This window comes from Schistocerca americana, chromosome 2 (genome assembly GCF_021461395.2).
Source record: "Schistocerca americana isolate TAMUIC-IGC-003095 chromosome 2, iqSchAmer2.1, whole genome shotgun sequence".
NCBI classification, from domain to species: domain Eukaryota; kingdom Metazoa; phylum Arthropoda; class Insecta; order Orthoptera; family Acrididae; genus Schistocerca; species Schistocerca americana.
Window position 1 is genome coordinate 521,936,263 of NC_060120.1, and position 12,124 is coordinate 521,948,386.

The 12,124-nt window shown below is 40.4% G+C and overlaps 1 protein-coding gene across 1 annotated transcript; it reads left to right on the plus strand.

Annotated features, from left to right (window-relative positions):
• The first annotated feature begins 4,366 nt into the window (after positions 1-4,366).
• On the plus strand, positions 4,367-11,817 carry LOC124596075. The gene is made up of 3 exons (XM_047135059.1): positions 4,367-4,424; positions 7,017-7,241; positions 11,338-11,817. The coding sequence occupies exons 1-3, from the start codon at positions 4,397-4,399 to the stop codon at positions 11,397-11,399; spliced, it is 315 nt and encodes a 104-aa protein (XP_046991015.1). The 5' UTR covers positions 4,367-4,396; the 3' UTR covers positions 11,400-11,817.
• Positions 11,818-12,124: the final 307 nt, after the last annotated feature.

The following is a 12,124-nucleotide window of genomic DNA, read 5'->3' on the forward strand; positions in this document are numbered from 1 at the left end:
AGTTCGAGGTTTTTCTTTTGTAAATTGCTTTTCGATCTAATTTATTATAATTATCAAAATTATTGTGGAGTGACACTCTTTGTGTAAACCAAGTTGACCACGTGAAGCATGTGGTGTAATCATCAAAGTACCCCTCAGCTATTCTTTTTGCGAAGATTTCACAAAGAGTTAATATGACTTTAGTGTACCAGTGTGTGGTAATTACATGACGGACAGGATTGTGCTACGAACGTAATTTCTTTGGGTGAAAATTTGAATCTGTTGGTAGTGGTTAATTTTCTGTTGCATATGTTTCAATGTTCTTTGTGTGTTGTTTTATGAATGCAGTGTTGTATGCAGACTCCCAATCTTGGCTCTATATTTGATGTGTTCCGTAAGATTACGAACTCACATTTTCACAGTCCTAAACAAGGCACCAGCTCAGTTATAACTCACGTTTAATATGCTGAAATTTCAATGATCAATCTTAAAATAAATTTCCAAATATAAACTGATTTCTTTCTTTTTGTTTAAATTTTCTTTTATATATATATATATATATATATATATTACCGGTTGTTGTATGACTATTAAAAGATTATAATTAATGTTAGTCTGTTTGGGAATTTGGTAAACCTAGACAAGATACCTGGTGAAACAGTTGCTTAGTAATGCAAGATTAACTTCCCCAGACAGCTCACAGCTTTTAACCCGCTATTATTGAATATCTGTACCCCTGTCATAGCAAATCAAAGTAACAACCTTACAACAACACTCGGCTGTCGAGCAAACGGAAGCTTGGCAGAGGTAACGGTAGTATTGCAAGGGCTCAGGTCGCGATGTTTGCATATCATTTTTTCACAAAAGGTTTGTGAGCCCTCTTTGGAATACAGTTCACAAAACGAAATTCTAGACTACACACTTAATGGGCTATAATATGAGTCTCTGATGTGCTATAAATATGTCAATAGTAGAACCTGTACGAATTTGAAGCGGGTCTGTCTCGTTGGCTCATTTCTGGAGTTTTAATTATTGGTCCATTGTTGTGTATGCTTTTGATTGCTCACAGAAATCTTGTACAATGTGTACTAAAATACCGCACAAGCCAGCAGAATTCATATCAGGTCGTCCTACCAGACGACGTCTAATCCATAGACTACATAAATGAAAGGTGGTGTAAATAGTCAGTGAATTCCAAAAACCTCATCCACGAGTCTCCACTGGCAAATGTTCTGTCAATGACGCCAGATCTTCCGTGTAAACCTAGTCATTCCTATGCACGGATACAATATAATCTGTGAATGTCTGTCATCCCTTTATATATCGGCGTAGATACTTTGAGCATAAAATGAAGGTCATGCCTGCTGGCTGAGATACATACGACCAATAATCCACCTACACTCCATAGATGAATGAAATGGGAAAGACCTCTATATAAGCAACCAACAAAATCCGTGCTTATCCAAACTATATACAAAGTACTGATCTACTATTGGAGTAGCATCTAATATACACTGACGAAAAAAGTCGCGACACCAGAAATTATTGACGTAGAGTATTAAAAATTCTGGAATACATTTGACTAGACAACGTACGCAAGTGACTGTCTTCGTACGATCACAGGTTAACGTAAGCGCGAAATAAGCCATTGCTGATACGTTAGAAACCGGTGTAACAGCCAGAATGTTGAATGTGAATACGCAAGCGTGTATGCATTATGCTCTTGGTTCGTTTGTACAGGGACGGTTAATACTGGCTGTGAATGAATCCGGAGTTGTCGTCTCATTGTGCTCGACTGGAGACGGATCTGGTGATGTACCAGGCCAAGGCAACATGTCGACACTCTGCAGAGCATGTTATGTTGCAATAGTGCTGTGTAGGCTAGCGTTATTCTGTTGGAAGTCACCCATGGGATGCGATTCAGTAATAGCAAGACAACAGGGCGAATCAACAGATTGACATACAAATTTTGATTCAGGCTGCTTGGGATAACCGCGAGAGTGCTCCTGCCAACATACGAAATCGCACCCATGACCATGACTCCCGGTATAGGTCCAGGGTGTATAGCATTCACACAAATTGGTTGCAGGCCCTCAGTGGCCATCATTGTCAGTGATGCACAACCAACTTTCATCAGAAAACATAAAAGACATACTTCCTGACCTCCTATTAGCTCTCGATTCATACCACTGAAATCGAAATGTCAGTGGTTTGGGGTGAGAGGGCGTTTAGCTCGGAGCTCGGGTTTCGCTGACCTGTTAACACATTTAGTTAAAACGAATGTCGCACGTGATTAAATATGGGAACGCTCTATCGATTCACCACTTAAAATGTGTATACAACTGATCTCCGAAGAGTCGTGATTAGCATTTGCTCCGACTTTTATGCTGATATTTGCAATTACGTTTTTGATTGTTTACTTGGAATCAGCCGAAAAAAGTAGTACTCGTCTCTACTTTCAAGCGACCCTTAGTGTCGCCAGAAATCGTCTGTTTCATACCCGTTACAGGCAAAATGAGTGTGTAAAAGATTCTAACATGCCCCTCTGACAGAGCGCTCACAGATTTCATCCAGTCATATATATATTACAGTGTAGAGCCAAAGAATTGCCGAAGTCCATCGGAACGCACAATGGACATGAATGGATGCAGGTGATCTGACAGGATGCTTACGTACGTGGTACCCGTCAGAGTCGTTTCTAGACGTATCACGCCTCCCATATCACTCCAACTGCCCGCGTCCCACACCATTACAGAGCCTCCATCAATTTGAACGTCCGCTGCGGTCATACTGGTTCCATTGATTCATGAGATTTTCTCCGTACCCGTACACGTCCATCCACTCCATACAATGTAAAACGAGACTCGTCCGACCAGGCAACATATTTCCACTCATAAGCCTTCCACTGTCGGTGGTGACGGTCCCAGGCGAAGCGCAAAGCTTTGAGCCGTTTAGTCATAAGTGTACGCGAATGGGTCTTTGGCTCCGAAAGCCCAAGTCGATGAAGTTTCGTTGAATCACTCTCACACTGACTCTTGTTCATGGCCCTACACTGAAACCTGCAGCAATTTGCGGAGGTGTTGCAGTTCTGTCACGCTGAAACATTCTCTTCAGTCATTGTTGTCCCAGTTCCCCAGCCGTCGCGATGTTGGTGATTTGATGTTTTATCGGATTCCTGAAATTCACTGTACGATCGTGAAATGGTCGCACGGGATAATCCACACTTCATCGGTACCTCGGAGATGCAGTGGCCCACCGCATAAGCGCCGGCTATATAACACCGCTTTAAAATTCATTTAAATCATGATAACCTGCCATTTCAACAGTAGTAACCGATCTAACAACTGCATTAGACACTTGTTGTCTTATACAGGCGTTGCTGTCCGCAACGCCGCATTCTCCCTCCTAAGATATCTCTGTGTTTTAACACGCATGCCTACGTCAGTTTCTTTGGCGCTTCAGTGCATATATTTATAACCGCACCGCACTTATTTCGTAGGTGTACTATCCTCTAGGCACAGGGCTCTCATCTTCAAAATGGAAAGCTGTTTGGATTGCAAAGTACATAGCATGAACGATCGGTGGCATCTATACATTTCATTTCTTCAGGATTTGAGCCTTACTGCATTATCAGAGGCTTCGTTGATAGAAAAAGAATCTTCATTTAGAGCCTGTGCGTAAACTGTCTTGTATTAATTAAAAAAAAAAGCGTTATGAGCTGATTTAGGAATTAACTTTTTTGCTAGAGCTTTCTCTTCTCAATCCACATTTAACGGGGACTGCCCACAAGACGTGTGTGACATATCAACTCAGCTGTGTTGATGCTCTGTGGCACTTAACTTACGTGGAAACACGTCTTTTTGTTTTCTCGGTTTTACTACAATGACACCGAATTGAGAGAGAAGTGACAGATACCCGTCTTCTTCCAATGACATCGAATGAAACTAGGAAATTTGTGGTAACGTCTTATGGGACCAAACTACTGAGGTCATCTGTCCCTAAGCCTACACGGTACTTAAACTAACTTACGCTATGGACAACACATACACCCATGCCCGAGGGAGAACTCGTACCTCCGACGGGGGGATCCGCAGGGACCGTGACAAGGAGAGTCAGACAGCGCGGTTACCCCGCGCGGCTACGTCGAATGAGAAGGAAGTGAACGGTGCAGTATGATAACCCGTCTTTTTTATCCCGATTGTTGAAATGGCGTCGGTAATAAATAAGGCAGAGCGAACGATAATGCAGCTTGCCAAAAACAAGGAAAGTCAATCTGCTGCTTGTTGCTGCACCACAGTTCCCGGAACGGAAAATCAGAAAGGAACGGTACGATAACATTCGATGATGCGATTGGGTGTTTAAACACATATAAACGAAAATCTAAGACCGGCAGCAGTAGTATTTCTTATCGAGTGCAATGAAGGCTGCTCTGTTCTTTGTTGCTGGTAAGTATTGGCAGAATATATAAATTTTCTTTCACGATACACATTTTTTTTCTACCTTCTTTTTACATGATTTCTGAGACAGCAATTCGCTTGAAAATCTATTTACACACTCGGAGAAGAATTGGTCACTGCCACAATTTTGAGAGATGCTTGTATGGAAGGAAACAAGAAAAAATTCCTTTGCACGTGGACTATGAAATGCACACCTTAGTGGGCATGAGCACTTGTCCATCTTGACTACTTTGAAACACATCATGTCTACATAAGTTGTTTGCTATCTCGAATCATCCACAGAATGTAATAAAGTAATGAGTAATCAAATGAGATGGCGTTATTTTGTTGTTTTGTAGCAGCATGTACTATTCATATTGTCCCTGAACTAGAAAAATATTTTTTGTGACAGGTGTACCTACTGTTCCATAGTAATTGGAAACAAGGCACCTAATTCGAATATCAATGTTTGCTGATAGATCGTAGTGAGTTACTACCTGATCGTTAACACTCGAGTGATTACTGAGTGCAACAATGATATAAATTAAAAGAATGGGAATAAATAAAGTTTTGGTTTAGTTAGCCGTAACTGGGTATGCCAATGTCGTCTGCACGAATTTAGATTGCTGAGTAGAAAGGTCGTCAGCAACAAAAAGGGGCAAAAGTCAAATTTGATAAATAGCTAATCACGAAAGTACCGGGCAAGAAAGGTAATGGGGTAAAAAAATGAAGTGAACTCGCGTGAGCTCAGATGCGAAGACACGTGTAACATGAACACTGAAATCTAACATGCAATAATGTTAATTATAATTCTGCAACGACTAGCAACGGTCCATAGAAGCTATGCTGTATTACGTAATTCGTGATAATGCTGTCTGTTTTAAAATATGTTAAATCGTGGCCAAAACAGAGTACAGTTCTTTACCGGTTACTCCGAAAATGATGCCATAGAAACCGTCATTTATGCCAACTGTTATTTGCTAATGCTAATGCTACGTACACATATCCAATAAAGTCATTGACAGAACACAACATAAACTCGTAAACTTTCTTTGACTGTCAGTTAGCCAGCATACTTTTGTCAATAAAATATGAATTGAATTTGAATCACTTCCAGTTTGGTCTTATTGTCAGATAGTTTGATCGACCTGGGTCTGTAAAGTTTGCTTTGAAGAATGTCCCAAAAAGTTACTATTGCGCTGGCATGCCTGCTATGGAGCTATAAAAATACTGGCTGTATCTTACTTTGCGATGCGTTGCTTCTGATGTAATGCTTATTACGAAATTCATTATTGGCGGTAGGCTCCTCTTGATTAGTCAGCAGCTTGAATAAAATTTATGCGTACAGCAGTCTTTATTAATTCCAACATCTTCTTGCGATCATGTTGTGTGCCCATACACGTCCTGACTTAATTATATTTTGCCTGCCCACATACATATTGTAACACCATTTCGATAACAATCTCCATTTGGCATTTGCGGACCGTCATACATGTCTCCACCGCACCATAGACGCTTCGCAACTCATCTCTGCCCTCTGTTCTAGGACTGCGTGCGTTCGCGACAACGATGTTATTTTTCCGTGAAATATATTCTTTGCGTTAGTTGAAATAATTTTTTTGTCTCTGGCAGCTTATTTATTACAACGATCTATGTAATTATTTCTTATTTATTCATGCAGCATACATTATATTTCGATGAAATTTAATTAATGACAAAATTCATAAGTAGATGTAGTTACGAGAAATGGTTATAAACTCATGAAAGGCAGTAGCTGAAAAATACATGAGACTTCGGGTATTACATATGACCTGCATTTGTGAGTCGTCGCTAAAGGTCATGCTCAATATGGTGTTTGGTACTGGCCTTTGTAATAAGAGGCTACCATTATTATGGCAAAAGTAGAGAAAAAACCACAATGTAAATGGTTTTCACAAGCTGTTCACAACACATACTGGTTCAGTTAGAATTAATGTATGTGCTGCACCTACCCAGAACTATGAATACGGTTTACAGTTTTCCAAACTGCTCATAGCTCTTACGGAAAGCGTTTTGAGCCCATTTGTACTGGACATTTCTAATGGTTTGATCCAAACTACCTCTCTAAGTATGCAGCACTTCTTTTATACTGAGTGAATTGTGATCAGTAGTGCGCATGTGACACTTCCTCGTCGTACCATTGACGTTATCTTTCCCAGTATCCGTTTTGTTCTGTTAAGAGCAACATGTTGAGTTATATCAGCAATTAGGTACCAAAACAGTCTCGTGTTGTGGTACAAAACATCTTTTAGCATTCTACACAAGTGTCACAAATATGCCGTAATCTGCTGCTACAGCTTTCCTAATAACAGTTACTTAGGATATATGTACAACTTAGAGTCTACCAGACAACAGAGTACCATTACCATCCAGAGGAGATAGATTTGCAAGTGGCAGAATTGTGGCACTAATCATTTGAGTTGCACCTTATCTCCGTATATTCAAGCTAGCACTTGGCAATCAGATTACCTGACAATAGTATCAGAGCGCTAGATGGTAAAGTTGCACCAACAGCCAGTAGACAAAGCTGCAATCTGCAGTAATGTTCATTGTTTTCTATAGCATTGGTCGCAGTTGCGGCGGTATACGGACGACCAGAAGAGTCGACCACTGCCGCCATCCAGGGTGAGGAACAGCCGTCCGCCACCATCCCGTCTGTGAGAACATTGGTGGCGGCGTCGTACGCGGAAGAAGACGACGATACCATTTGTGTCCAGGCAGACAACAAGTTCTACTTGTATGCCAATTCACTGAAGCTGTATTCTTGCTACAACCTACTACCGAAGGGTAAGTTACTTTCCATAGCACGATTTTGTATCCATTGTTGACAAGATAACCACAATTTTTGAAGGGTTCCAAAGTGAATGTGAGAATATGAGTTAAATCAAACCATCAAGGGAAAATGTTTATCCTTACGTTACACTTTAACGGTAAAATGTTACCTCTCCGTGAACAATGAAAGATACGGCACTTTACGAAAATGCAACTCATTAACATTCTTCACCAAAACTATTCAGAGCAATTTCCAGCACATATTTAATCCTTTTTTCCAGTTATTTGTTAGACTCTTAAATGTGATGCATTTTTTATCTTTCTACGATGTAGAATCTGAGTTCTACCATCCGAATTATTCATTCATTCATTCATTTCATTGTTGCCCTTATGGACAGTGTTTGAACTCGAAAATCACATGATGACACAATTTTCACTTCTTTCCTTTCTTCCTCTTCTCTTCCCAAAATCTCTTCATCCTTTGGCTGTGCTCCTGTTTCCTTTGCTCTGTCCATAATGTTCCTTTCTTCTTTCTCTCCTTTACAATAAATTTTGCACTCCTAACTTTGTTTTTGAAGTATTTCCTGTCTCCTATCATTTGCCTGTTGATCCCTATCTGCCTTAAGTCTTCGTCTATTTCATGACACCAATTTGTTTTCTTGCTTGAGCTGTTTACTACATCAAAAATTTTCTTTGTAAGTCGGTTGTTGTCCATTCTCTGTATGTGCCCATAGAAAGTTAATCTGCGTTTTCTGATCGCGTCTGTTAGTCTGTCAGTGTGCTGGTACAGCTCTTTGGTAGGTCGCTTCATCCATATGCCATCTCTGTGAATTGGTCCAAATATTTTTCTGAGAATTTTGCGTCCTATTTTTTCTGTGTCCATGATGCCTGATGCTCCAATTGTGGTTGTTTCTGACACGTACAATGCTTCTGGTAATACAACTGTTTTGTAGTGCCTAAGTTTGGCCTGCCTCGATATGCTTTTCTTATTATAATGTGACCATGTGAGTTTGTATGCCTTCTGGAGTTTCTTCGTTCGTTCCATGTTAGCCGCCTTGTTTGATCCTCCCATTTGTATGTACTCCCCTAAATACTTAAATTTTTCGACTCTTTCTACGGATCCATATACCGTATGCATGGTGTGTATTTTGTTGGTCTGTCGTTCCATATATTGTGTCTTCTCGTAAAATACCTGCAGACCTGTTTTGGCAGCTATTTCATGCAAGCATTCCAATGCTTCCTTTGCCTCCTGTGTATTATTGCTGCGTATGGCTAAATCATCTGCAAATGCCAGACATTTTATGATTGTTTTGGTTTCACGTGTTCTTCCCAGCTGTATTCCTTTAACTTGTTCCTCCCACTGCTTGATAATTTTGTCTAACACCATGTTGAACAGGATTGGTGAGAGCCCGTCTCCTTGTCGGACACCTGCGTGTATGTGGAAGGGTTCCGAAATTTCTCCCATGAACTTAATCTTGGAGGTAGTGTCTGTAAGCGTCTGTTGTATAAGTGCCCTGGTTTTTCTGTCGATACCATATTCTTCCAGTACGTCAAAGAGTGTCTGTCTGTCTATGGAATCATATGCTTTTTTAAAGTCCACAAAGGTAACTACAGTGTTTCTTGCCTGTCTGACTTTCAAAAGTGTTCTCAAGTTCCAGATCTGTTCGATGCATGATCTCCCTTTTCTGAAGCCTACCTGGTATTCCCCAATTTGCAGATCTGCTTGTGGTTCTAGTCTGTTTAATAGCACCTTAGAGAAAATTTTGTATGTAACTGGTACTAGCGAAATGCCTCTGTAATTGTTTGGATCTGACTTATCACCCTTTTTATGTAATGGATGGATCAATGCACATTTCCATTCCTCTGGCACTTTCTCTGTGATCCAAATTTCGGAGATAATCTTATGGATTTTTTTGGTGATGTTTTCATCTTGGAGTTTCCAGATCTCGGCGATAATACCATCTTCTCCGGCAGCTCTGTTATTTTTCATTTGTTTTATGATTTCCTCTATCTCTTCTATTGTGGGTGGATCAGAATCGGCATTAGATGTGGTCTTTTGGAATGTTAATTTTCCTGTAGGTTTTTTGCAATTAAGAAGTTTATCAAAGTAATGTTTGAGAATTTTACAGTTTTCTTTTGTGTTTGTTTCCAGGGATCCATCTGTTCTTCGGAAGCAGAGGCTAGGGGGTTGATAGCCCTTAATATTTTCTTTGAAAGTTCTGTAAAAATTTCTTGTGTTATTTCTTTTGAAATCTTCCTCAATTTCTTTTAGTCTGTTATTGTCATATGCTCGTTTTTCCCTTCTGATTTCCTTCGATGCTAGTTTCTGAACTTCGTGAAATTCTTTCCATGTTTCTGAATTTCTGTAGCTACTGAACTTGTCCCATGCTTGCTTTCTTCTCTCAATGGCTTCATCACACTTTGCGTTCCACCACCTATGTTTGCGTTTTCTAAGTGGTTGTCCCCAGCACATAGTCTTCTGAACTGCCTTCGCCACATCTGTCCATGTGTCTATTGAGTGCCTATTAATTTCTTCAACGATTTTATCCCTGTTTATCTTCAAGTATTCCGGACCAGGTTTGACTATTTTGTTTTGCGCTGTCTGTTTCAGTCTTGGGATTGGCCTAATCTTAACTTGTAGCAAATAATGATCAGACTCGAAGACTCCTTTACGTGTTCTGACATTTAGAATTTCCCGCGAATTTTTCTTGGATATGGCCACATGATCAATCTGAAATTCTCCCCACACTGTGTTGGGTGCTTTCCATGTTGTAAGTTTTCGTCTCGGTTTTTGAAATTGTGTTGACATGATTTTGAGGTTAAAGTTTTGACAATATTTTATGAGGTGTTCCCCATTTCTGTTCGTGCGAATATGTGCTGAGTATGGGCCTGTTATTTCTCTGAATTTTCTCTCCTTACCAAGCTGCGCATTGAAATCACCCATTACAATTTTCACATGTCTTTCTGGTACGTTGTTAGTTACTTCCTCCACGTCTTCCCAGAAGTCTTCAATTTCTTGTGGCTTCTTTCTGTTATGGTCATTTGTAGGTGCATGTGCGTTGATAATTGTGTATGCTTTATTACCTGATTTGAAGGACAGTGTCGAGATACGTTCTGATATTGAATTGAAGTCTATGATGTTATCCATGACTGATTTGTGTACTGCAAACCCTGTACCAAACAATAATGGTGTTCCTCTTCTGACAGCAGGTTTACCTTTGTAAATCCTGTAATGTTCTGTGTCGAAATGGTTTTCATCTACGAAGCGCGTCTCTTGGATGGCAAGAATTTTGATGTGAAATTTATCTAGCATGTCTGTCAGTTGTTTTAGTTTTCCAAGTTTGAACAGAGTGTTTGCATTGAGAGTGCCAAGGTAGTGCTTGCGAAGAGGTTTTGAGAAGCTCCGACTCTTCTCCTCATGATGTTCCTGGTCCCCCAGAATCCGATGACCAGGAAAGTCCAGTCCGTTGACTGGGGCCTGGGGTAGCGGATTTCTTTCCATTTGTTCCATCATGATTACTTCAAGTTGAAGTTGGTTGTGGTGACCTTCAACAAGATCACGGTAATTGCAGACTTGATTGTTGAGATCAAGCCATATTTCACAGCCGCACCAACTAGGTAAACAGACGCAGACCACTAGTCGCTGGATACCAGAACAGACACTAATGGATTTCTTGATGTTGCGTGTTTGGTCCGCGAGAGCTATTTTATTTCGCTCAAGTCCGCCGGCAAGCCGGTGAGGACCCCCCTATCCGCCACCTGGGACGCGCCACGTCGGAGTATCACCGTAGTAGGTCCAAATTATATTATATAAAGCTACATGAAGTTCTCCATGGGCTTTGGTCTCAACATTTAGCGAAGAGATATTTTAATAGGCAATAGATATTCGTGCTGTGGGGTTTATTTTGACAGTACTGTGTTGCCTGTTTGGTACCTAGAGGTCTTCCACAATCTCACTGTTATGGCACCATAAGAGAGCGAAAAATGAAATTCATGCCATGTAAATAGTTGATGACTTATCATTGTGTTATCAGTAGTAAATGTATAATGGTATATATTTCTATTCATAGTTTCTAACTCTATTAAAATATATTTCTTCTATTTATTGTAGTTTACGTGGTGAAACCAAAGAGTCTGTGTAAACCAGTCCTGTCTGACTGTCCCAAGAACTAGGAGTATTGCAAGTGTGTCGGCTCATCCTGGAGGAGCTGACTCATCTAGGATTGAGTGAAGACGAGATGGCTGAGCTGATGACTGAGGACATCAACAATTTTCACAGAAAGAAGTAAATTCCAAGAGTGTAGAACTTACCTCTTTCACTAGCAAGAAAAACTGGTGGAATCAACATATCTTGTTTTGTGATACTTTCTGATTGCTTCAAGATATGCAATAAATCAGCTTTACAACCAGGCTACAAACTGAGTGGAAGAATTATTTTTTAAACATGGTTTAGCCTGTTGTATCTTTCTGTTGGACTTTTAATAGTTTTATTCTGACACAATAAAACTGTTCTTTCATGTCCTCAACTGTTATATATCAATTGTAGAACACATTTCCTAATCTGTAGCTTTACATAAATAGTGGCAAAGTATAACTGCGTATTAATTATACAAAATACACAACATCCATTCATGCTAACCATGAACCATCCAAATACCCTGTTCTTGCCTCAACACTTTAACTGGAACGATGACACCGATGGACGCTGAGGAGACTTATGACTGACACAGTGGCTTGTCCTTGCCTTTCCTGGATAACACATGAAATAGTTAAAAGCCAGAAAAAATGGTGTCTTCTCTGGCCGGCCATCCGACTGCTCCTGCTCCTCACCGATGGCCAGACCTGCACTCTGGGCAACGCCATCGCCGTGCCACTGGAACGACGCCATCTGCAGCGTC